Source organism: Bolinopsis microptera, chromosome 3, assembly GCF_026151205.1.
Source record: "Bolinopsis microptera isolate Bmic1 chromosome 3, MBARI_Bmic_1.0, whole genome shotgun sequence".
NCBI lineage: Eukaryota > Metazoa > Ctenophora > Tentaculata > Lobata > Bolinopsidae > Bolinopsis > Bolinopsis microptera.
This window is the reverse complement of record NC_087074.1, coordinates 5546680-5574263: the sequence shown is the minus strand read 5'-3', so window position 1 is coordinate 5574263 and position 27584 is coordinate 5546680. Positions and strand designations below refer to the sequence as shown.

The following is a 27584-nucleotide window of genomic DNA, read 5'->3' as shown; positions in this document are numbered from 1 at the left end:
GGCTGAAAATTCCTCGGTTAAAGTGAAAGGCTGGACTGAGTGGACTTGACATATGTGACTTCTTGATGTTCACAAGCTCTAAAAGTGACTATTGTATTGCACCAAGCCACTCTTTATGAATGCAGAAAGATTCTAATAAATACGTAAACCTACTGCAAACATTTGTATTAATGCTATTAGGATAATGCTATGGACAGAGTTTCAATCCTGTGATATTGGGAGTTAAGTTTAATATACAAAAAGTGAGCTCGTTCTATTATAGCCAATATTAATTATTTAGTTACAAATGGAAATCCTGGAAGATGTTTGATAATAATAACATATCATAGTATCAATACTTAAATATTCATTTTTAGGTTGTATCTTAAGTCCAAATCTATGATTCACGATGTCAATCCTTCGCAGCTCGGCGAGGTAGGCCCAGTGGTGCATTTCGACGATCTACTGTGATTGTGAGAAGAATTATTTGATGCGCAGCGCAGCCCACAGGAGACTAAAGTGCAACGAAACTACTGCTAACTGCTGCTAACTGCTGCTAACTGCTGCAAATGGTGAGCGCAAATGGTGCGCCGCACGACAGCTGATAGATTTGGTACAGCTGATAGATTTGGTACAAAAGTTTAATTTTTTAATGTGAATCAAATATAAGCACAATTAAAAATTAATTGCGCGGCGTTTGGTTAAGCTGCAGGTGCACGCGCATTTTATTTTTTATTTTTTAAAATAATTTGTTGATTAAAAAACGCTTTATCAACTTATATAGTTACCTGGGGACCTCAGGCTATCATGTTTATAATTAACGCCGAATAGAGATTCGGCGGAATGACAGGCTGAGCGCGGCCCAGTAACTTATATAGCAGTGGTAAGTATGTAAATTAGATTCATTTTAATTTGGTTGTTTAGGCCAATAGATTTAAGATAACTGTTAAACTTTAGCTTTATTAAATATATTTTTGATGATGTGTGATGATGTTTGTGTCATTATAATTTGACTCGATTCGATTTGATTTGACAATGCAAATGTCAATTCTTCGGAACTCGGCGTGGTCCATGCCAATAATGCATGTTTTGCTGATTTAACGGTTGCACCAAGTTAAGCATTATTAAATGCGCGGCTCAGTAGTGCATGACTACACTACACATGATTTTGTTGAATCTTTACCTTCAACTAGCTAGTTGCACGGCTCGATCCAATGTTGTAATTAACTTAGCAACACAAAATTACTGCAATATACTATAATTTATTTCATGATCATGCTGGGTTTTTAACCCTTCTAACATAATTTGCCTTGTGCCGATAAACCCAGTAAACATAACAGTAAAGTCTGATAATTTGATTTTTGTTCTTGCAACAACACTTTTACTTTTTAAAGATCGAAGTTAAAACTACGAGCTGGATCAAAAAATTAACGTTTTGCTCAATTGAATCCATGACACAAGCAAATTTGAAAAAGCAATCAAAATATAAATTCTAACGCATGTCAAACTTTAAAACTTGTTATACTAAATTACAAATTAATATGTTTGCACTGTCTAGTAGAAATATTGAAAAATGCAAACATCAAAATATGTGTAGCTCACGAAACTAACTAGAAGTGCAGCTATCATTTGAAAACAATCCCCTTCATCAAAATCAAATTTAATCCAGTGTTGTCGGCCCATCTAACAGGTTCCTCCTATAAAAAATAAAACAAATTTTTGATTTTGGTAAATGTGTGCTGACTCCACCACCTATGTATTTAACCTAATATTTAGTGTATTACAGGTAGACATTGACTTAGGTAGGTATTTTTTCTCTTAGGTATATATTAAGAATTTGGTAGATTTATTAATTGTATGACTATTTCCATTATTGAGACGTTTTTAATATTTAATTTAAGAGGATTTTTGAAATTTTTATAGGACTGGTTCACAGTGTGAACAGATTCCAGATTTATATATTTTTAAACTGATATTTAATAAACGATTAAAAGAACCAATTTTAAAGTTGCCATACTTAAACCTTTAGGTCCAAAAAAATACCCATTATGCTCACTTAAAAACAACTCTAAATTAGTAGGCTGTCATTCTATTAATGCACCACACTGCTACCTCCACTGCACTAAAAGGTATACAATAAATTCTACAATCCTAATTTTGTATCGTGATGGAGACCGGTGTCCATACAAAACATTTACTAGGTTGCCGTTTGGTGTGAGCAATAGCGAACAGCACACACACTCCTTTGCCCCGTCAACCTATATGGTTCCGGACCAGACTTCAACTACTACGGTTCCGGATCAGACTACACCTGCACCCACGACTCCTACCGTTATGGTGGAAATTGACGAAGTACTGAAGGATGTTGAAAATATAATTCTTTCAGAATACCACGAATCAGAGGAAAATAAAGATTGTAGCAGCCTCCTTAGTTTCTTCTCAGGGTCTACCCCCCTTGACAACTTCCTGTTGACTCACTCGCAGAGCCTGCGCTCAGAGGTAGATATCATTAAGCTCAACATCTGTAACATTCTAAAACTTGATGTGAACAAATTTGCAATCATAACGCCATCTATGGTTAAGAGCTGCCCATCTCTTAAAAAACTCACCTTAGCAGAGGGTCTACTATCCCTGCTTGGCCTTGCAGAAAATGTCTGTGCTGTAATAAGTGGCAAGAGATGTGACCACGAGGTTAAGTCCCCTTCTTATTTGTCAGCCCCCTCCAGCATTCCAATGGGTCATACTACTTTTAACGAAAGCTCTATACACAAGTCCTTAGAAGATATTCAAACATCCATTAAAAACTTGAAAGACAATGATAGCCACCTTAGGACTCTTGACTCCATAAACACCAAGCTTGCTGAGCTCAAAGTTGATATTAACTGTTTCAAAAACAGCAGATCCTCAAACGTATCCACTCCTGACCTGCCCATGCCTCCTTTTATCATAGGGCCACCAGCAGCCTGTGAAACAGACCATGAACAGCTCCTGCTAGATGCACAGAAGCCTTCAAGTGCAGACGACCCTAAGTCTAAGCACATCATGTCTTATTTACCAGAATTCATTGATACAACCTTGAACTCTCAGCTATTAGATTTCCTTGCTCAACAGAACGATGATTTTGTCAAGAACACAGAAAACGGGCATGGAGTTATAAGCTTTGGTGAACGATATGATTACCCCGGGGCAAAAGCTGCTAAGCCCATATCAGAAGACCTGCCTGAAGTTCTTGCTGAACTTGCCTCAAGGATAAAGAAGCTTTGCCCTGAAACAGTTATTAATCAATGCCTGATCAACCGGTACAATGATGAGAGCAGTTTTCTCCCTAAACACTCGGATAACGAGAACTCGCTTGTGCATGATAGTTCGATTTTCACTGTATCGTTAGGAAGCCAGTGTTCAGTTAAGTTCTCAATGAAAGGATCAGAAAGTGGGGAAGTCATTGAGACAATAGAGGGACGCAGTCTATATATCATGAGCAAGCAGTCTCAGTTCCTCTGGGACCACAGAATAGATAAGAGCAGTGAAAGGAGGGACGTGAGATTCAGTATAACGTTCCGCTACGTGAGCAGCAGTAGCAATGCAACATTGATTATTGGTGACTCAAATACCCGGTTCCTCCGATTTGGTGCTGGAAAAGGGACATTCGGTCACAAACTGCCTGGAAAAAGACTTGAATGCTTCACAATAGATCAGTTAGACCCTGCCCTTTGTGTAGGATATAAGAATGTTGTAGTACACTGTGGTGTAAATAATATTAAGAGGGGAGGGGGTGATGTTAAACACTGGGCTAATGAGCTGACGAAGAAGCTCACGAATATTTGTGAAATTTGTCCTTACTCTAAAGTTATAGTTTCACCAATCCTACCAACTAGGTCCTCCTGGCTAAATGAGAGAGCCATGGAGTTTAATAGTATATTGTTTGGGTACTGTAATACCAACGCTAGAATAGGAAATTTAGATTTTGATAGTTTTGTCGATGAGGAGGGTCTACTGAACAAACAGTTTTGTAGGTACAAGAAGCCGGATGACCCAATCCACCTGGGGTCAAGCGGTATCTTCAAACTCTCCCGGGCAATTGCCCATAAGATTCTAGGTAGCCCCGTTGATGGGAGGTTGTTCAGTGATGTTACCAAGGCCCAAAATAGATTTTCCCCACGTTCTCGTAGATCTGTAATCCAGTCATGGTAGTCAAACTGATATGCGAAATCTGCTGCTGTTGCGATAGACCTGTGCGTGCTGGACATCCATTTTTGATTTGTCAGATGTGTGACAAAATAATGCACAAAAAATGTAAAACTGATGATAACATAACCAAATTTCGAGATGCAACATACTGCAAAATATGCACTGATGCCAATGATATTGTACGGTACAACCCTTTCTACCAAGCTCCACACTTTGCAAACAATGGCCTCATTGATGATGAGCCAGTTAATTATATTGAATCTATCTACAATAGCTCAAAGATTCTTGAAAATTGCAAAACATTCTCCATAACTGAGTTGAATGCTACCGTCCTACCTAAAAATTCAGCTAAATATTTGTCCAAATTATTCCTAAATATTGATGGAAATGCATCAAACTTTGACAACTTTGCAGTTGAGCTGTCTTGTATCGACCACAAATTCTCTGTTATCGGTCTTGCAGAAACAAATACTAATCCCGAAAATGGAACTCTGTATCAGCTTAACGGATACTCCTCCTGTTACCAATCACGTTATTTTTGTCAAAAGAAAAACCAGTTCAAGGGCAAAGGATCAGGAGTGTGTCTTTACCTGCACAACTCCTTTAACTTTAACAAAATCCCTGGCTTATCTCTCTGTAATGAACACATAGAATCACTGTTCGTATCCATCACTAGCTTGCAAGACCCAACTGTTGTAGGGGTTATATACCGTCCCCCAAACGCATCACTTGAACTGTTCAACGAAGCATATGAATGTATTCTCTCAAAACTGAATGGCAAAAAAGTATATATTCTTGGTGATTTCAATATAAACATGTTGAAGGACCCATCTCCATCAGAGGACAAATTCCAAGAAATAATATTCAACAACGGCTTCATACCAACCATATCAGTACCAACTCACCAAATGCCTGGCTGTTCCAGGACCTGTATTGACAATATCCATACCAATGTAGTAGATCAAACCCTTATTTCTGGTGTGATATCTGACAAGATCTCCCACCATCACCCTATATTCACTCTTATTGAACTTTCCCCTGACTCTGTGCCAACACCTGATTCATCAGACAAAATTACTATACACTACGACTATAGTAATGCTAACTTAGAAAAGCTCTGTCTTGAAATAGAAAACGATGTAGATAGGTTCCACCACAGCTGTAACACATTTGATTCTTTCATGCAGTTATTTCAAGAAAAGATAGATTTGTCTTGCAAACTTCTAACTCCTAGAACCACTAAACGTAACAGCATAACCAACCCTTGGATTACCCAGGGCCTAATTAATTCCATCGATAAGAAAGCTAGGTTGTATTTCGAATGGAAGAAGACTTGTACATTAAAACTACCTGACGGGGACCCAAACAAGCACATCTACTACAAGGAATTCGACAAGTTTCTCAAAAGGTCAATAAATATGGCAAAGGCTATGTGCTATACTCAAAAATTCGAGAAGTACAGCATGAATTCGAAAAAGACTTGGGAAGTTATAAATGAACTCCGTGGTAAAAATTTGTCTAGATGTAAGGACGATTTCGTCATAGATGGCCAGAGAGTTACTTGCAGACGAATAATTGCTAACAAATTTTGTGAATATTTTACATCTCTTGCAAGTAATCTCAATAAAAATGTATTGTCAAACAATAGTATTTCTCTGGAACCAGTAGAATCATTTGCTCAGTTCATGTCTAATTCAGTATCTGACTCCATATACCTAGAAGAAACTAATGAAGACGAGATTGTCGAGGTCATCAGAGATTTTCAAAATGGCAAGGCGAGTGACATACCTATAATCGTTGTAAAAAAATCGACAAAGCTCATTGCTGGTACCTTGGCCAGGCTTTACAACACATGTATACAAAGTGGTACATTCCCAAGTATATTTAAAACTGGTAAAGTTATTCCTATTTACAAGAAAGACAATAAGGAATGCATTGAAAATTATCGGCCTGTATCAATATTACCTTTATTTGGAAAAATCTTTGAGAAGATCATTTACAAACGCCTTTATAATTTCTTCACATCTAAAGGTGTACTAACAGACTCACAGTTTGGATTTAGAAAAGGCCATTCTACCACTCATGCTCTACACAAATCTATAGACTCCGTTACAAAGTCTCTGGCTAGCAATAAACATGTATTGGGCATATTCATTGACTTGAGCAAAGCCTTTGACACCCTTGATCACAATATTCTTCTAAGCAAGTTAAATTCCTACGGTATTAGGGGTTCAGCACTTACCTTACTTAAAAGCTATTTGACTAACAGAAAGCAGTATGTTATGTATAACGATGTACCATCAGTAACAATGGACGTGAAATTTGGAGTACCACAAGGGTCAATTCTTGGGCCACTACTCTTCCTACTGTATATGAACGATATAGTAAACTGTTTTTCAGACAGTGAGGTGAAATTTGTACTTTATGCTGATGACACTAATATCTTCATATCAGGACCATCTAGAGAAGCAACATATAAAAAAGCCAACTTAGTACTTAAGGGGGGGGGCCAATGGGTATTTTTTTGTGAAACTTGATTTCGAGATAGCAATTGACCAACAAACTAAGACCAGTGACCGAACTTTTGAGGGGGTCCCGGACCCCAACCGCCAAACGGAGCGCGCATGGCAGCCACGCCCATAATTGGTCCAAATTAGGCCCAATTTAGCCAAATACCCTGAACATGCCCAAAACCAAGGTTTATGGTGCTCTACTTGTAGCTAGTGGTCTCCTGAACTCGTATATGAAATTTCATCAAGATTGGACAAAAAATGACTGAGTTATGAGCCAAAAACCATATGCCCATATTTGGGCATACGCACCAAATTTGGTAGATTTCGGCCCATAAATTGGTCAAATATCAATATTTTTGAATGAAAATTACTTTATATGAAAGGTAAGCCTAAACTACATATTATCTGTAAGTTATAGCTTTATATCTGTTTAAATGTGGATACTAAGGCGAAAAAGCCACAAAAAATGAACTAAATTGCCCATATCTCGGTTCGCGATATTTGCGGAATTGATCTCATTAAAATTGTAACAACTCAATCAGTTTTCAAAATTTGTGCATGAAATTTTCGGAATCGACTCGAAATCGCATTTCCACCTTATTTTAAATACGGATTTTTGATTTAGGCCTCCAAAAAAATTTGGCGGCCAAATTCTGAATTTTTGTGAGATAATTTTGGAATTTGGCCGCCAAATTTTTTTGGAGGCCTAAATCAAAAATCCGTATTTAAAATAAGGTGGAAATGCAATTTCGAGTCGATTCCGAAAATTTCATGCAAAAATTTTGAAAACTGATTGAGTTGTTACAATTTTAATGAGATCAATTCCGCAAATATCGCGAACCGAGATATGGGCAATTTAGTTCATTTTTTGTGGCTTTTTCGCCTTAGTATCCACATTTAAACAGATATAAAGCTATAACTTACAGATAATATGTAGTTTAGGCTTACCTTTCATATAAAGTAAGTTTCATTCAAAAATATTGATATTTGACCAATTTATGGGCCGAAATCTACCAAATTTGGTGCGTATGCCCAAATATGGGCATATGGTTTTTGGCTCATAACTCAGTCATTTTTCGTCCAATCTTGATGAAATTTCATATACGAGTTCAGGAGACCACTAGCTACAAGTAGAGCACCATAAACCTTGGTTTTGGGCATGTTCAGGGTATTTAGCTAAATTGGGCCTAATTTGGACCAAATATGGGCGTGGCTGCCCTGCGCGCACCGTTTGGCGGTTGGGGTCCGGGACCCCCTCAAAAGTTCGGTCACTGGTCTTAGTTTGTTGGTCAACTACTATCTCGAAATCAAGTTTCACAAAAAAATATCCATTGGCCCCCCCCCCTTAAACATGTCTCGATTTACATGAAATGTAATCTACTTCATATCAACATGTCCAAATGCTGCTACATACATTTTAAACCTGCCTCTGAATATGATGACACCTGTGCGCGGACTAGACCATTTGCTAACCTGCTAGATGAATCTAGATCAATATTCATCGATGGTAAGGTTATCACTAAAGTCAAGGATACCAAATTCTTAGGTGTTGTTATAGATAGTAAGCTAAACTGGTCTGCCCACATGCACTACATCCGTAAAAAGCTGCGGACCATGACTGGTGCAATCTGTAGAATCCGGCACTTTATACCTGCTGAACTATACTTGAAAATATATAATGCTCTTTTTGAATCACATCTCAGTTATGGTATAAGTGTTTGGGGTGTTGTCATCAAGGAACGGTCCAATGACAGTCTTTTTATCACTCAGAAGCACTGTATAAGGATCCTTTTTGGTGATCTCGACTCATATCTAGATAAACAATCAACATGTGCAAGAACTAGACCATATGGTATGCAAAGATTAGGCCATAAACATTTTGAAAAGGAGCATACAAAACCCATTTTTAATAGACTTAAAATTCTTACAGTTCAAAACTTGTTCAAGTACCATTGCATTTCAGAATTCTCTAAGATTATCAAGTACCACTGCCCATACTCCCTTTATGAGGCCATCAACATTTCAAACCGTACAACGAGTTTAACGGTTATTCTTCTTAATAAATCAAATACTTTTTTGTTCACTGCAGCCAAGCTTTGGAACACTGTTCATAAAAAAATTCTAACCTCAAGCAATTGCCTAGAAACTTCCATTAACTTGATAAAATTGAGAACCAAGGCACTATTATTACAAGTACAGGCTGCTGATTTAAAAGATACTTGGAATCCAAACAATTTTAAATTGCAGTAATCTATTCTTATCGCAGCAGCACACACTTAACACACTTAATATTACTATCATGATTGTATTATAGACTGAAAAGCTCTCAGATCAATTTTGGGCGTTTTTAACCACTTGTTGTAATGTTTTTAATTATTTAATATCTTAACTTAACTAAATTTTTATTCAGATCGAATTAACAAATAATATTTGACAATTTATTTGATAGTTTAGTCTGATATTGATATTGACTATATTGATATTGTTATTATTGAATGAAGTTAACTCCAGACGTACATAATATTACTTCTTTTAACAAAGGGACTTGGAGTATAAACGACCAAGTTAGCATACATTTTCAACCAACCAAGAATTCTGGAGGCAAAGGTGGGTGCGTAAACTTTATGGTCTGTACTCTCCGATCCTGTATCACCCAGGATTCTTTTCGACGTTTTTGGTAAAAGGTATATACCTTCTAGTCAATCTCTTGCTACTCCAAGTCCCCCAAGATTTCTAAACTAAAGTTCGTCCTAGTTATATTATATTATATAAAATATATTTTTTGTTTGCTGTAACTGATACTAAATAAAATTGTTGTTTTCCTGAAATTGTTGTTTTCCTTAAAGAGTGACAACCATACTACACATTGAATTAGGATTCCTTTAAATATCAAATTGATTTATTGTAAACTTGTTTACTCTGTAATAAATAGCATAAAATTGAATTTTTGTTTTTAACAAACTGCGATCTATGACTGGTGCAATCTGCAGAATTCGGCACTCGATACCTTCTGAACTATATTTGAAAATATATAATGCTCTTTTTGAATCACATCTCAGTTATGGTATAAGTGTTTGGGGTGTTGTCCTCAAAGAACGGTCCAATGATAGTCTTTTCATCACACAGAAGCACTGTATAAGGATCCTTTTTGGCGACCTTGACTCATATTTAGATAAACAATGAACATGTGCACGTACTAGACCATACGGTATGCAAAAACTAGACCATAAACACTTTGAAAAGGAGCATACAAAACCCATTTTTAATAGATTAAAAATTCTTACGGCTCAAAACTTGTACAAATATCACTGTATTTTAGAATTCTCTAAGATTATCAAGTACCACTGCCCATACTCCCTTTATGAGGCTATCAACATTTCAAACCGTGCAACGAGTCTAATGGTTATTCTCCTAAATAAATCAAATACCTTTTTGTTTAATGCAGCCAAGCTTTGGAACGCTGTTCATAAAAAAATTTTAACTTCAAGCAATTGCTTAGAAACGTCCATTAGCTTGATAAAACTGAGAACCAAAGCACTATTAATACAAGCACAGGCAGCGGACTTAAAAGATACTTGGACTCCAAACAATTTTAAATTGCAGTAATCAAATCTAATTGCAGCGGCACACACTTACTATTACTATCATGATTGTACTATAGACAGAAAATCTTTCAAATCGATTTTGGGCGCTTTTTAAGCATTTGTTGTAATGTTTTTAGATAAGTTAAATATCTAAATTTATAAAATTTTTTATAGGAATGAATTAATTGATATTTAATAATTTATTCGGTAGGCTTATCTGGTATTGATAATCTTGATTATATTGATATTGTTATTATTGAACGAAGCTAACTCTAGACATAGTTAATACTACTTCTTTTAAGAAAGGGACTTGGAGTATAAACAACCAAGTTTGCATAAATTTCTATCCAACCAAGAACTCAGGAGGCAAAGGTGGGTGCGTAAACTTTTGGTCTGCACTCTCCGATCCTGTATCACCCTGGATTCTTCTCGACGTATCCTTGTAAAAGTTATATACAATCTAGTCAATCTCTTGCTACTCCAAGTCCCCTAAGATATCTGATCTAAAGTTCGTGCTAGTTATATATATATGAAATATATTTTTGTCTGCTTTAATTGATACTAAATAAAATTGTTGTTTTCTTGAAATTGTTGTTTTTTTCTTGAACTGAGAAGTCAGTTAAAGGACCAGTTAACTGAAAAATTTGTAGTCTCCAATTTGGCTAAGATTTAAATCAGCTGTGACAAACTGGTAAAGAATCGTATCGCCGAAAGAACCAACTCTCTAGCGTACGTGTAACGCGTGTTATTGCAATAATAAGCTGTGGCCTCGTGACGTCATAAAGTCCCTCAGTGCGCGCTTGCATAGCGTAATTTACATTACAAATGTTTATCATCGTCAATAAAACACGTGTAACTCACTCAAATTTTAGAATTATGACTATTACCCTAGTTCTCCAAAATCCTTATATAGTTTTGGCTATCATTCTAACTAAAGGAATAGCTGATTGGATGTACAGTGCTCACGTCATGATTTTAAACAGTGATATAGGTTCTTGAACAGTGGCGGGTGAATGTACGGTTAGAAAGTTTCTGCTATTACAACTTATGTCATATGTGATAATTTTGGATTGTTTTCATTGCTTAATTACACAAGCAGCTAGGGAGACTGTACCGATTATTTTTCCCCAGTCCATGAAACTCTAACGAATTTAGAAAGGATCTAGATAAGTAGGAGTTTGTTCAATTCCGAGAGCAATTATATTTATAGCATAGCGAAATTTATATCTTTAATCCGCATGTGTCAGCCAGTACAGGAGACAAGAAGTCTGGCTACTTTACGGCCGTTCCTCTGGGACCATTAGTAGAAGTAGCTTCTATCAGAACAGTGCAGCGGGAACAGAATTCCCGCCAAAATACCCGGTCTCGGGTCTACCAAATAGTAATACTGATTGGAGTGTACGGTGTGCGGTGTGTTTTGAATTAGACTTACGGCTTACCTAGTTGTTATCCTAATTGCATTATCATCGGTACATAACATAAATAAACTACTGGTAAGTTTAAATACCAAGTGCAAACGTGTTCAGTCAATCGACCCACTGAACAAATATAGAATTTCCAAGACTCTATTATTCTCTGGCCATATATTACGGCATGATCGATTGTTAGATGGCTAAACGACCAACGTTAATCTATACAATTCTAAAACTATGAGCTAGCACTTTAATCTAAAAATACACTTTTTATATTACTCCTGATTTTTACATTTCACGTAAAACATTGTCGCCACAGGTTGATCATGGACACTAACAGCTTGATTTGAGATAAATGACTTATGAGTTTCTCTAAAGTTAACTCTAAAGTTGTGTAGTCCAGTCATTTATGGACATTTATGGAAATGAACTTGCAAATGTTCAAATACTCACGAAACTTTGCACAGACCTTCCTGAAGGTATGAATAAACGATTTTCGTTTGGAGACATTTTTTTGACCGTGGAGAAAACCCAGGAGGGCCACGACCATATTGACCCAATAACGTAACCGACCCCTTGCTTCTGACAATCGTAGAGACTTCAAAATAGGCTTAAACGAAGCCGCATATGTATGTTTATATAGGAGTTATTGAGCAACACATGGCCTAAAATCCTTACTTTTCGAGAAATTCGCCAAAAACCATTTTGGGCGTGGTGCTGAGCCCATTTTCGATAGGATCGTGATAGAGTCTTTAGACAGGGTGCAAAAGAACCGCAATTAGCATATTGATATATGACTTACGAACAAACATATGCCTTAAAGTGCTTACTTTTTCAGTTATTGGCGAAAAACTGATTTTCGGTTCCAGAAATCATGCAAAACTATGGGTATCTGGTAAATTGGGCTATGAAGGTAAAGGTTTTTGAATGTGTGCAAATTGTGCAGAATGGCCATGTTTATATACAACTTATGAAGCGACATGTACCCTAAATTACTTACTTTTCGAGTTATTCGGGGAAAAACATTGTATTATGTCCATTTTCTACCTGTAAAATACAGTCTCACGAGCTCTTCTGCGCGCGCAAGGGACTTTATGACGTCATCGCCAAAATAATACAAACGCTATTTACACGCGTTAGAGAGCAGTTAGAGATTTAGGAATTTCGACTCGTTGCTTAGTTTGCTATTTGTCACAATCTGTCAAAATATGAGGATAACTTTTTTTACAGTTAACTGGTCCTTTAAACAAAAATTTCAGTTAAACAAAAATTTCAGCACATAAGCACATTTAAAAATAAACGTTTTATGTGAAACACATCAAAAGAGTCCAATGCAGACGTTGGACATGCAATTTTTAATTTCTAATGCAGCTTATTCTTTAATTTAAACTATGACAAACTTTATATTATATTATAAATTGACCTTTTTCCTTATTTTGTATTTACCCTTGGGTTCGGTCTGACAAATACGATGATTATGGTTGGAAAATTTCTATGAAACAAGAAATTTCAATGAAACAAGAAATTCAATTTTAGCACATTTTACAGAGTCAACAAATATGTAACAATGAAAATATAATGCTCATTTGGTGTATGACTTTCTGTCCTTAACTGCTAATTGGGTTGTAAACAGATAGGCAACTAACGGAGCAAGGAATATGCAGGCCTTCTAGGTGATCATGTTTATAGAGATCTGATAAACACTGATCACAAATTGTCGGGGAGTGTTTGTCAGGTGAAGGCCTGGCCTTGTAAGGTTAACCATTTCAAAAAGTTGCTAAATTCACACTTTTTGGCGATAGGTGATAAGATCAAAGCAGGGTGAAGGTCTCTTGGTTTGGTTTTCTTCAAGAACAAAACCTTACGTAATAAACTTTCTTAACATAACTTTTTAAAATAGCCCAGCTGATGAAGTGAGTTGTTGAGCGAAGGAGATGTACCACAGTTTGGCTTCACGCTCATGGCAGACAACATTGTTTACACTGGATCACTCCTCAAATACAAATCATGGATGAGATGGTCCTCAAAGAACTTTGTCTTGACTTCCGAAGCTTTAACATACAGCTCTGTTAGTAGCATTATTTTAGTTGATACGTCATGTTTTATTTTACCTAAATGAGTTATCGTTGTGTTACTAATTATGAGTTATTTTAAGCTCACATGGCAATGTGATCTTGATCGCGAATATGTTCAGGCATCAAGAAGTGAAGGATACTGTCATCTGAAAAACATTGTAGTTCACAATGATGGTGGCAATTCATTCAACATTGTCAACAGAGCATCTAGTATCACTATGTACTTAAAAGCTCCATCTTTAGAAGAAAAGACTGAGTGGATTAATGCTATCAATCAACAAATTGGTAGGTTTTTCAAGCAAATCATTGGATATTTAAAATGTTCGTTCTAATCATATGCTTTTTAAATAAGCCATAGACATCTTAATTCTTGAAATTGTCTTTATTCTTGAGACTTATTTATTTTACCCGATCGAAATATATTTAGTTTATATTGTATAACCATTTCAGCTAATATACTGTACTCTGGTTCCTTGAAAAAGTGGACAAATGTGATCAAGGGATGGCAACAAAGATATGTTATCTTGTACAAAGACAGGTCAGTCCCTAGCTGAAGATGATATATACTGTATACACATGGTTTTTTAAAGCTCCTGCTAATAAAACCTTATGTAATATGTATGATCATTTATATTATGTTTGGAGAATCCCTCCAAGTCTAGATTGATTACATTTTTTCTATGTTTGATAATACCTTATTTAGTAAAACTCTCTGTTGTGCTATTAATATAAGCTGCATCATGAGTCATGACCCCTCATCCTCTCTGTTCTTACAGGTTGTGCTATTATCTGAATGAGGAAAGTGTTGGTATGAGACGAGGTACTATTTATCTTATGAACAGGAAGGTTTCTGTTACTCGCAGTGGCACTAAGTTTGGTTTTGATGTGGTACGTTCTAAAAATATCGTTAAGAAATATTCATTTTTAAATATTCTTTATCTCATATTTTATGTATTATTAATTAATAAACGCACTTAAATTTTGCGTTTCTTCGACTCGTCATATATAAGTATAGTGGCACAGGCCTTAGGCTTTTAAGAAACATGAAATGAGACGTTGAGAACCCGTGCTATCTGTTCAAAACCAAGGGAAGGTCTCTCAAAAGTCTCTTAAATTGGAGATCTACTGTATTTTGGGGGCTGTACCGGGTACCCTTACAGAAATACCGTTAGTTTCACTTGCTACCGTTAACAGATATCTCACCAGATATCATCTGACACCAACACAACATGGTACCTGAAGGCCACATCAGAGGACGAATTACTGACCTGGACCTCTAAAATATATAACAGGAAGCTTCTGAACATAGCGCTTGGAGACGAATCAGGTACAGGATCATAATATAATTCAAAATATTCCTCAGAAATTAGAGAGATATTATCCGGAATTAGAGCACAGCATTTTGTAGAGATAATTAATTACTCAGCACACAATAGAAAGTTACAGTAGTTGTGTCGTGAAATGTACAAGCTGTGAAATATTGCAACACAGCCATTTGTACCCCCTCCCGGCCCCCGACCTCCCCCCCTGGCCCCGACCCTGGCCCCGGCCCCCATCTCACACACGATACCTGCCCATCTGTCACACAACATCTGCTACTAATCGACAGATTTGGAAACAGCTCCCTTGTTGTGAGCCTGTCAATTGTGTAGTGTGTACTGTTACATTCTCTTTTTATTGTGTGACACGTCCCACTATTTGGCAACACTTTTGTGACACCTTTGTAACACCTTTGCAACAATTTTGTAACACTTTGATAACACCTTTGCAACACCTTTGCAACACGTTTGTAACACCAGTAACCCTAATGTCAAGGTTTGAACTGCAGAGCCGTCTCTAGTTGGTCACTAAACAGCACAGCCAGTAAACAAGATATGGAGGTGGACTCTGATGGCCGTGCGCTCCCCTCCGCTCCTCCTCTTCCTAAATCTAGACACTCAAGTGTTATCGAGGAGGTGAGATTTTATATCTTGATTGTCATGTTATATATTGGCTCGTTTTAATTGATATACTCATGTTGGTCGTTTAACTTAAAAGTGTGCACATCTGGTATTTTAATTGCAACAGAGTTAATCAGACATTATGATCATAACTCCAGTTTATAGCTTAATGAGTCCGTTAAATGATATACATTAGACTCGTACACAGTATGTATACATTATGTATACATTATACACGTGGTCGTGGACATCATCCAGTAGATTAGGACATAAGGTGGGAGTTTGGTAGTACAGTTTATAGTTGTATACTGTATGTTTACAAGACACATAATGCTGTATTATTCTCACTTCAATAAAAAGTGTTCAAATAATGTTGCCGTGTGCAGATCTGGCATTGCATTAGTATATTTTGCAAGAAAAGCTAATAAAATTTAGCTTTTAGAAAGGTTATCTGATAATTGGGTTTGGTTATTAAAGAATGACAGCAAATGTGGTTTATGGTGATATCGCTAATAGGCAATAGTTATGCAATCTAATTGTTTACCTATAGAGGGATCCCGGATCAGCTGTAATTTCAAAGCTATTACGTGAGAACCTTTAACCAATCACCTCAGAGTATTAAGCAAATTCCAGAAGCTTTTGTTATTTTGTTTATCTTAAAGGTAGTGTGAAGCATCGGTCTTTCATTGCTGTTTGAAATTTCCCAGATTTTGTTTTGACCTCTTGATTTTCATACTATAATACCAGCAAATGATTACTGTAAAAGTGTAAAAAGACAGCGCAAGAAGAGCACAGGTGTAACGGTAGCCATTTTAGTACAAGGAATCATAGTAGTTGTGGAAGGTTTTGTATTAACGGAGAGGCTATTTTATTGAGAAATATATTGTGTTTGTTATAATAAAGCAGAAGGGAAAAGTGTCATGTAATGCTAAAGATGTGTTGACTGTTTATAGTCAATACATTGGTAAATATTACCTCTCCCAATCCTTGTGTAATAGTTTAATGTGTACACAGTGTTATTGTACTGACAGTGGTATAGTTTGGCTATTTGCCAGCTTCATAGGAGACAGTGCAGTATTATAAACATACTAGAGGAGTAGCCAGGGTAGTGGGACATATTAACATATTAATTAACATTCATAACATAATGCTCATAACTCATGTTTACTTTCCAATCTAATTGTAGGCATTACCGTGCTTCCATATCCTGTTACCATGACAACACTGTGTATAAAGTGCAGTGTGCAGGGTAACTGGGTAAGTAGTTACTGACGCATCACCACAGTGCTGTTACATGAGCCACTATTCAGTATGTTGTGCACTATTCAGTATGTTGTGCACTATTCAGTATGTTGTGCACTATTCAGTTTTATGTGCACTATTCAGTATGTTGTGCACTATTCAGTTTTATGTGCACTATTCAGTATGTTGTGCACTATTCAGTTTTATGTGCACTATTCAGTTTTATGTGCACTATTCAGTATGTTGTGCACTATTCAGTTTTATGTGCACTATTCAGTTTTATGTGCACTATTCAGTATGTTGTGCACTATTCAGTTTTATGTGCACTATTCAGTATGTTGTGCTTTATTCAGTATTATATGCACTATTCAGTATGTTGTGCTTTATTCAGTATTATGTGCACTATTCGGTATGTTGTGCTTTATTCAGTATTATGTGGATTACCCAACTGACCCTGACCCTTATCACCCCAGGACAGTGACCAGGAATCGAGCTACAGGAAGGATCTAGAATGTACGATATGTCTGGAGTTGTTACACGAGCCCACCACCCTAACCTGTGGGCACAGTTTCTGTAGAGATTGCCTCTCTAATCTCTGGGCTGCTGACAGATCCAGATTCTCGTGAGATACTTTATACCTCTTTTTTTAAATTTTGAGCCAAAAATATAATATTTTTATCCGAAAGCTGCGATCAAAGCTTTGACAAACTTTAGCATCTCAGGGACACCCAAATTGGAAGTTGCTAGGGTGTATCTACAATGTATCTGATACAATAAATCTCCAGTACATTTACAATGTACATTGTAGTACATTATCTCTCTCTATTCAGGTGTCCAGCCTGTAGACACAGTATAAATACTGTACCTGCAGTGAACATCGCTCTACAGAACCTGATACCTGTCCTGTACGACAACGAGGTTAGCTTACTAAGCAGGGTTAGCCGTTAGGGCGGGGTTAGCTTACTTAGCAGGGTTAGGGCGGGGTTAGCTTACTTAGCAGGGTTAGGGCGGGGTTAGCTTACTTAGCAGGGTTAGGGCGGGGTTAGCTTACTTAGCAGGGTTAGGGGCTAGGGCGGGGTTAGCTTACTTAGCAGGGTTAGGGCGGGGTTAGCTTACTTAGCAGGGTTAGGGCGGGGTTAGCATTACTTAGCAGGGTTAGCAGGGGCGAGGTTAGCTTACTTAGCAGGGTTAGGGCGGGGTTAGCTTACTTAGCAGGGTTAGGGCGAGGTTAGCTTACTTAGCAGGGTTAGGGCGGGGTTAGCTTACTAGCAGGTTAGGGGCTAGGGCGGGGTTAGCTTACTTAGCAGGGTTAGGGCGGGGTTAGCTTACTTAGCAGGGTTAGGGCGGGGTTAGCTTACTCAGCAGGGTTAGGGCGGGTTAGCTTACTTAGCAGGGGCGGGGTTAGCATTACTTACCAGGGTTAGGGCGGGGTTAGCTTACTTAGCAGGGTTAGGGCGGGGTTAGCATTACTTAGCAGGGTAAGGGCGAGGTTAGCTTACTTAGCAGGGTTAGGGCGGGGTTAGCTTACTTAGCAGGGTTAGGGCGGGGTTAGCTTACTTAGCAGGGTTAGGGCAGGGTTAGCTTACTTAGCAGGGTTAGGGCGGGGTTAGCTTACTTACCAGGGGCGAGGTTAGCTTACTTACCAGGGGCGAGGTTAGCATTACTTAGCAAGGTTAGGGCGGGGTTAGCTTACTTACCAGGGTTAGGGCGGGGTTAGCATATCCTGCACATGATAGTGCCCTGCACAATATTCGGCACATAATTCGGTGGATTCAAACAATTTTTTTGTAATTTAGACCTCTAATATTTCGATTTATGTATCTTGATGGTTGAGTTAAAGACGGTCGCTTCCAATTTTACGTGCAGTTCTATTTCAATGCAGTAAAAGTTCAGCATCATGTTGTTTAGTCACGCACACGAGGAAAATACTCAGGATCAAGTTTAGACCAGTCTATTGTTTTTATATCTGAAGTTGGCTACTGGCTAGTCTTAGAAGTTTGATTCACTATTTCCGTGATCAATTTCAAAGCGATCCCTGAAACTCCCATATTAATAAGCAGCATGTACTAACTGTGTTTTGGAAGAAAATATGACCCACCCCCCAACGTCACGTACGATACTGAGTGTATGATCCCCCCCCCCCCCCCCCCCCCCCCCGTAATAGTCGCCTAATAGTCGCCTAATAGTCGTCTAATAGTCGCCTCTTAAACCACACTCTGTAATGAGAGTTCTGATGGTTTGCGTCTACAGTCTTAAATACCCAACTCACTAGCTTAATTAGAGCTGTATTACTCCACATCACTAGTAAGCAGCATACACCGCGTACACTGCGTACTGCGTACATACCGCACGTGCAGTATAATGTAACCTCTCATCTCTCTGACCTGTTATCTCTCCAGGAAGTGATTGAGAGGACGACCAGTGGAAACAGAGAAGCTTTTGATAACTTCTTCTCAAATCCTCACAACGCCTCTCCCTCCAGCACGCAAGGTAACTTGATAGGCTCACTGTGTAATAATCTGTATGCTAATATTTGTTATCTTATTTATGTAATGAGCTAATCGTGGTGGGTTAATTAGTTCTGGGAGATGATTTAAAGCTGGATTAGATTAAATTGAGACTTAAGAGTCGTGTAAATCTTGAAGCTAGCTAGATTCTAGCCAGCTATTCTGTGGAGAAATGGGCGTTTCTAATATGATGGATTAGCTGTAATAATGTGGGTTTCTAAGATAATGGATTAGCTGAGTCGGAAACCGAGCAACTTATGTAGTAATTACTATCCAGTTGCATTGCTACATGCTGCATAATAGTGGAAGGGGGTATAGAACCAAGCATATTCATAGCTTCTAATGGATGATGTTTAAAAATACAGAGTATTTGATAGATTAATGAATGATATATATTATATATAGAGTATTTGATAGTTAGTATGTGGTTAGATACTGGCTTAGCTTTACAATTGTTAGTGAGTCTGTACTGGTCTCCTAGATTGGCCGCAATTACTGTACGAGACCACGTTATTACTCACTTACTTTACATGTCCACTAATAACTACTTTGCTAAGTAAGATGGGAATCTGGTCTAATCCAACCTCTAAATGAGGTCTAAATAAACGGGTACTGGGTAGTAACATTATACATACGTCTTTACTCTTTATCTGCCTTTTACAGAATACCAAAACTTTTTATAAACTATCCAATAAGAGTTCTTATTACATAACAATTATTAAACTTGCAGGGGGAGATGCGTCCGGACGGGCATACAATCACACAAACTTAGAGTATGAGTTCTTAAAACGAGGAATGTGTCTTATCTTTATCTTGTGGGTGGGAAGCAAGGTAATATCTCCCTTCATGCCTGTCATTGATGTCGCTTCCTCTGACTCCGTCAACCAGTTAGTATATTCTCCTAAAAATAGATTTTTCCGTTTTAAAATCTGTTGATACGTGCAGTCAAACCCCAATTTATCGGGGAAAGGAAATTATCCCGGTCGATCAGGGTTTGTGAAATTGTGTCCCGTGGTATGCTAGCTGGTTACATTTGTTGTACATAGTTTCCAATTTCAAACCAGGTTTCATCTCGCTATCTGTTTACATTTTACCTAGACCAACCGGCGACCAAGAAGACAGCCCTGACAATGTAACGGCTTTCATTAGCTTGGTAAGTGCTTTTATTAACACTTCTATAAGTGATCACTTAAATTGTTTATTGTTGAGCTAAACAGTTATAAAGTAAACATTGGTGTTCTCATCACTTTTAAAGATGCCTGACCATTTCAGAACTCACGAAGAACGCTTATATTTCTGTTGGTCGGAGCGATACAGTGTCCACGATTTCTCGGGGCATATGTCGTTCTGTTTTGGTACAGCAGTCTTTTCTTCCCTTCTCTCAAAATAGTATCAGTGATGTTTAATCAGGTAAAACTCCGTCCGTAGTAGCTAATATTATTCCGTTAAAGTTATCGTTGGCCAATTTTATAATGAGCCGTAACACATAATGGGTCTAAAAATAGAGAGTTTGGAAAAAGATCATCTGGAACGCGCGACAATTATATTCACTGTACCGATAGCGCAAAATTTGCGCGCATGTCGCGCGCGCGATCATGTTGTGTCGCGCGCGCGCCTCGTTAGATTATACAGCGCGCGTTTGAATTTCAAGTAGCATGTGATTTATTCGATCGATATTACATATAAATATCCTACGACCCACTGATAATACTTTTCAAAATTGTCCCACATTCAAATCCGAAATGAGGTTATCCGACATCAGCGCTGTCGGACAAGAGTCCTAACACCTAATCGGTGACTGCTGTCCGAATGTTGGATCACATGCGTTTTTCACAAGGTCTCGGGTTATCTTGTGCCGTTGTGTCTATTGTCCTTGGATGCTAACTTGAAACTCTGCTTACCGATATCATGAATAAAGTGTCTATTGAGATCCGATCCCTCGATAAATTTGCAGCGCTAAAGTCGATGGTGAAATGTCAATGACTCGCCAAATACCAACATTTGATTATACTTACAAATTCTCAGAAACGCTTTCAGTGTCTTAGCAAACGCATATAATTAGCGAATATTACAGATTACTAGCTGTTAATTGAATACTTATTGTTCTATTCGTACTTCATATTTACTTTACCTCGTTAACACCGGGCTGCTTTAAATTAAATCTCGCTATTTTCAGACATTAGGGTTCGGACTACAGCTTAAAGTGATGATATGGGGCGCAGTTGTGCCGCACATATGGCTCATACCCCTTTTTGTTCACGAGCAGCAATACGTGCTTGCGATAATCAGTATCGTCATTTCCGGGATAGAGTGTTGGGAGCTGTTTTTCTTCGTCAGACAAATCTTCCATCTGCAACATGACCGTGAACAGTGAGTCACATTCAGTTGTCACTTTTGTAATTATAAGTATTCCTGATAATTATACAAATACAAATAGACCAGGTCGCTCTAGCGGCACTGAAATTCAATACTATATCGAGTAAGGTTTCACGTCTATATTAAACGAATGTTTATATTTTATTCCCATGAAATTGTCTCCACGTCTGTATAAAGTTATTTCAGGTATGTTATGTCAGCGATGAAACGCGAGAGCGGTGTTTCGTTGATGAGGCTTTTATTCGCAAGAGCTATATCGGTTAGTGCATACCTTTACTTTCACCCATTTCTCCTTTGTCTTATCTATGTTATCTCCGGTCTTTGCCACTTCAAGTTCGATTTATCAAATTACAGTTTTTATAACAATCTTCAGTTCTCTTTAGTAAATATAAAATAGGTGCAGATAAGTTTCAAAACCAGAGTGAATTATAAACATCTCCTATTTCCCAGTTCTTACCGTGGGGCTGGTTACCAGACGTCCTGTATTACGTTGCTCTGCTGCTCGTCACTGGGGAAATGATGTCCAAGTACACCAACAGAGTCCGGGGCCTGTTGGACCGGACTCGAGCACTTTCCAGTCAGATCCCTGGCGTTCAGATCAGCAATGTTTCTCTTTCACTTTCGGGTGAAATGAGAAGGACTTAAAAAGAGCTCAAAGTTCGATTATGGGACATTGTAATGTAAATAGAGTTTCCACTGCTGGTTGCGCCGTAGATTAGACTATTCACGTGCAGTTAGTTTAGGATGATTTAAAAAGGGCTATTGTGTTTATTCAGCTATTACACATCTTGCATAAAAATAGTTAGAATTGTTACATAGTTACACCGAACATTCCAACTAGTTTTCGTGTAACAAAGCTATTTCTTAGTTGATGTTAGAACTTAGAAGTCACAATGTTTACACAAGTTTAAACTTTAATGAGGTCTGCACGTTCTCTTTTATTTTCAGATCATTGTTCGCGGTTGGCGAGCTGAACCAATTAATTTACCGATTTAAGTTACATCATTGATTTACATCATTTTTTGATTTACAGTGTATATTTTTCTGATTTTTGTCGTTTTTAAGCCTGTTTGTAGAGGCGATAGTTCAGTTCACTGTTCACAGTGCACAAAGGATAAAGTAGGTTTTCAGATAATTTTGAAGTTTATCCTTTATTTTTAGATTTAACAGACAATATTGAGAGGATCTGCCAAGATATAAGTGTATTTATTTCAATAAATTTTGTTACAAGCCCTTAATCAATATATTCACTGCGTAACTGTAACAAACCCGTGTCTCACGGAATAAAGAATCGGGGGGGGGGCCAACCATATTAAAGTATATTAAAGTATATCCCCGGGTCAAAATCGGAAAAAATCCTACATTTTAATATACTTTAATATACCTACAATTAGAAGATTTATATTCTTCGTTAAGATTTACATGATGAACTATATTTTTCACTCAGATTCGCAAGATAAGCCTGTTTTAGGACTAGTACATGAATTTCCATCCAGATTGGTCAAAAATTGGCTGAGCTATGAGCTTTAAAAAATATGCCCATATTTGGGCATACGCTTTTGTCCAAATTCGCTTTTGCCCAAATTCGATAAAATTTCAATATTTTTTAATGAGACTAACTCTATGTGAAAGATATAACTCAGTGTTTGTTGGATATAGTGGATACTAAGTAAAAAGACCTCCATGAACAAAATTGGGAAAATTGCACATAATATCTCGGTTCAGAATACTAGCCAAAATAACTTCATTAAAATTGAAATAACTCCATCAGTTTTCAATAATTTTTCAAGAACTTTTTGGAATCGATTAAGGATTGCATTTCAAGCTTATTTTGGGCAACAATTTTTGATGTAGGCCTCCAAGGAGATAGGGATATATTAAAGTATATTAAAGTATATTAAAGTATATTAAAGTATATCCCCGGGTCAAAATCGGGAAAAATCCTACATTTTAATATACTTTAATATGGTTGGCCCCCCCCCCAGAATCCAAGAAATGTTGGAATGTTGTGAACTAAAGCGTGACCTCTTGACAGAGCATTCTTGCAAAGAAAATCGGATGTAATAAACTATTTAATTATCTCATAATGTTCACACAGGTATTCCCCTACCCGTCCGGCCACTGGCAGCTTACCATTTTAATTATCTCCTACGTCTATCCGCTTAATTAAAACCTGGCAATCTGTCCTTGCCGCAGTTTTAACGAAGACCTGGACAGTGGACATCATTCCAATGTTTAATTTCGCTACACATTGCATCAATCCTTAGATATTCCTAAATCTTATAATTTGACGTAATACGGGGAGTAATACCACACTGTAATACCGCTCTCTCGGCGTCTCAACTCACTTATTCCTCATTGCCCTACCCTTTACGTAGCTTTTTTACGTTACTTTCTACACTTTCAAGTTTTCTGTGATATCGTTCTGTGCTCATTTTCCCGCTTATTAAGTTTCCTGCAGTGGTCGCTAAACTTATTCGTGCAATTTTGTTTATAGTAACAGCAAATAACATTAGTAATCAGTCGGTGAAAGTTTCATACTGTCGAATATTATAGTTCTAACGAGGGTCATGAACCGGCAGTGGGTGGGAGATACTGGTTACAGCCGGTAATGAACCAGCAGTGGGTGGGAGATACTGGTTACAGCCGGTAATGAACCAGCAGTGGGTGGGAGATACTGGTTACAGCCGGTAATGAACCAGCAGTGGGTGGGAGATACTGGTTACAGCCGGTAATGAACCAGCAGTGGGTGGGAGATACTGGTTACAGCCGGTAATGAACCAGCAGTGGGTGGGAGATACTGGTTACAGCCGGTAATGAACCAGCAGTGGGTGGGAGATACTGGTTACAGCCGGTAATGAACCAGCAGTGGGTGGGAGATACTGGTTACAGCCGGTAATGAACCAGCAGTGGGTGGGAGATACTGGTTACAGCCGGTAATGAACCAGCAGTGGGTGGGAGATACTGGTTACAGCCGGTAATGAACCAGCAGTGGGCGGGAGATACTGGTTACAGCCGGTGATTCTGAGCTCCTGCAGCTATGTACACTGAGTGTCACTGGGCTGTAAGCTTGTAAGAGTAACTCTATTACTGATAATTATCGGCTCTTTCGCACGGCTTCGGTCCTTGCGGCCCTCCCTTTTTACATAAACGCTCACTTTACCAGTCCTCTCGGTTGTGTTAATCGAAATTTGTGTTATAAAATCCGAAATTCTCAGGATATTTTAGAGTTAAGTGGCGTGCTTTAAGTTATCTTCCCATGAACTTGTTGTGTAATCCGTCCTATTTATAGCATCTCAATAATTCTCTCATGCCCATACTTGGTGGGAAATTATCAGTTACAATTTATCGTTATTTTAGGACTTTAGGAGGCCTCCTACGTTGGTGACTCAGCTCGCTCGACATTGCATAAGGATTGAATGGAATGTTAGGCTTGTTGAGTTTAACTTAAAGTTTTGCATTTACGTTAGATAAGCTTGTAATACCTTTACCATTGAAGTGTGCCGTTTGCTACTGTTTAATATCCTGCATGTCTTCTCCCTGCATTCTGACACCTTTACCATTGAAGTGTGCCGTTTGCTACTGTTTAATATCCTGCATGTCTTCTCCCTGCATTCTGACAGCTTTATCTCTAGAGTTCTCATCTGTTATTTAACATGCTGCACTGACTGCACTGATGTCACTTGTCACTTGTAATATTGTAATATTGTAACGAGTAACACGGTTACTGAGTCAGTTACCGTGTTATCTTGTTGACCTCTTTTCTCTTCCTTCCGGTTTTTATAGCTTGTGTTTTGTGCGGTGATTTTGAATGTATCTAGTGTTAGTGAATATGCAGTTTTTGACGATGCTTGTTAGAAAATTAGCCCAAAATATCCAGTCATTTAATCCGAGAACGGCTTATTTTTATTACAAAGATCTGTTACACTTACCGCAATGTGGAAAAATCACACTCACGGTTAAAGTTTACATTCTGCGAGAGAGATTAATTATACTGAGATCATTGCTCTTTGTCAACTTAAAACCCAGAACCGGTGAGATCCACTAAGTTTTAGGAAAATAAGATCACTAGTGATTATCTTCCTGGAGGTCCACCTTTTAAAATATCCCTCAAATAATAATTCTCACATGAAAAGGAGCCCGTCTGATAGCAACAGTAAAACCCAAATATGGAGAGAGTAAAGAATATGACGAAAAAGCTTATGGAGGAGAAACAGAAGGCTGATAGCAGGATATCGGAGCTGGAGCAAGATATCGAGGCCATGAAGCTCAAACTGGAAGAGGTACTGTGTGAAAATGGGTGTTTAAATCATGTTTAAAACATTTTATTACGTTGAAGTGTTAAATCATGAAATCTGAGACTGGTGGGTGGTTCGACGCTAGTATGTCCACATTTATAATATTACGTTATTTCTCCTGGCTATAATTATAAATATAATATTTATAGCTTATAAGTATGTAATGATAACCAGTGATTCTTGAAAATCCTTACTTTTAGTGACGTCATGACAGGTTGTTGCTACATATTCATTATTCGTGTGACCAAAAAATGAAACCTTTGAATATGCTCATCCAAAACGATGTTTTATAATTTATGACCATATTAGTCAATTTTTCTGTAAGGCTGCCCTCGGCTGTTCGCACGTTGATGTATCCACTCACTAAATGATTAAATGTTAAATCATTATTAACCGCGCCAGTATAAATATTAAAACAAATGTTGAAGTTTGACCGAATCTGTCTGGTGAATGTAGCGTTCGCTACTGGGGGCCACTCGGATGCGATCTGATTATTGATGATAGTATTATTATATAACATTATAACTATAAGTACGACCGTAACCGTTAGAGCAATGAACCAATTAGGTTGCAGTAGTTTTCAATCAAAAACTAATTGCCCTGTCAAAATACGTCTCCTGGGAATCCCCACAGTTAATAAGTTAAGTTAAGTTACCTTGACTGTTATAGTGATTCCACCTATTTTGACTACAGTAATATGTATACTTGTCACCAGGTGGAGAACGAAAAGACAACTTTGCTGACAACATGTGAAGAGAAAGAGGAAGAAGTGGAGGCTATCACTGCTGAGAACGTGGAGGAACTCAAAAGGATCGCCGAACTAGAGGTTTGTAATATTAATATTACTTCTGTTTGAGTTTCAGTTTGAGTCCTACTATCGTTTGGATTTCCTCGTTTACTTAGAGTCAATTTTGCGTAATTTCGCTGTCCACAAATAGCTGAAGTTGACACCCTTTTTCTGCAGCTGGAGATGGAGAATAATATCCGAGTAATAGACTCCAACAAGAACGAGTTACACAACCTAGAACAAGAAAAGATTCACAAGGAAGAGAAACATACGGAGTTGGAAGCCAAACTGAAATCGTTTATTGAAGAATGTATGGAAATGTCGGCGGAGTAATCAAACTCAATTAAGGAGTAACCAATATAACCAAAATGAAAACATCGACACTCTTTGTCTTTGCACGTGCTGGATTATGTCATACAGACTCAACGTGAGATTCAGATACTGTTACGCACCATTTTTGAACACGGCTATTATCTCTTAGTCTTAATGAAACTTAGCTTGTAATGTTTTACAAATTCACCTCAACTTCGATGCAGGTGGTTTGAAAAGACTGGCCATATGCAGAAAATCACATCTGGATTTTACGATGTCATTTAGTGTGATATGTTGAAATAATACGTTTATACTTATTATTCATTATAATTCATTAATTTGTCGCAATTTTATAATATATTTTACAACGA

General features: G+C 37.7%; 2 protein-coding genes across 2 annotated transcripts; both read left to right on the top strand.

The window, feature by feature from the left end:
• The first annotated feature begins 721 nt into the window (after positions 1-721).
• On the top strand, positions 722-27584 carry LOC134813570 (tax1-binding protein 1 homolog A-like). The gene is made up of 4 exons (XM_063821405.1): positions 722-731; positions 25951-26099; positions 26830-26940; positions 27079-27584. The coding sequence occupies exons 2-4, from the start codon at positions 25986-25988 to the stop codon at positions 27232-27234; spliced, it is 381 nt and encodes a 126-aa protein (XP_063677475.1). The 5' UTR covers positions 722-731; positions 25951-25985; the 3' UTR covers positions 27235-27584.
• On the top strand, positions 13575-23054 carry LOC134813569 (uncharacterized). The gene is made up of 15 exons (XM_063821404.1): positions 13575-13744; positions 13871-14036; positions 14202-14289; positions 14528-14639; positions 14958-15078; positions 15567-15706; positions 17407-17555; positions 17764-17851; positions 19333-19423; positions 20171-20327; positions 20539-20593; positions 20713-20850; positions 21617-21810; positions 22003-22075; positions 22267-23054. The coding sequence occupies exons 1-15, from the start codon at positions 13637-13639 to the stop codon at positions 22459-22461; spliced, it is 1875 nt and encodes a 624-aa protein (XP_063677474.1). The 5' UTR covers positions 13575-13636; the 3' UTR covers positions 22462-23054.

What these genes read in the sequence shown, in the direction of transcription:
- LOC134813570 (XM_063821405.1), top strand. Translation starts at nt 25,986, where the DNA reads ATGGAGAGAGTAAAGAATATGACGAAAAAGCTTATGGAGGAGAAACAG. An exon ending in TGAAGCTCAAACTGGAAGAG is followed by an intron (nt 26,100 to 26,829) that starts GTACTGTGTGAA and finishes ACTTGTCACCAG; the next exon opens with GTGGAGAACGAAAAGACAAC. An exon ending in AAAGGATCGCCGAACTAGAG is followed by an intron (nt 26,941 to 27,078) that starts GTTTGTAATATT and finishes CTTTTTCTGCAG; the next exon opens with CTGGAGATGGAGAATAATAT.
- LOC134813569 (XM_063821404.1), top strand. Translation starts at nt 13,637, where the DNA reads ATGGCAGACAACATTGTTTACACTGGATCACTCCTCAAATACAAATCA. An exon ending in CTGTCCTGTACGACAACGAG is followed by an intron (nt 17,852 to 19,332) that starts GTTAGCTTACTA and finishes TTATCTCTCCAG; the next exon opens with GAAGTGATTGAGAGGACGAC. An exon ending in TATTCGCAAGAGCTATATCG is followed by an intron (nt 22,076 to 22,266) that starts GTTAGTGCATAC and finishes CCTATTTCCCAG; the next exon opens with TTCTTACCGTGGGGCTGGTT.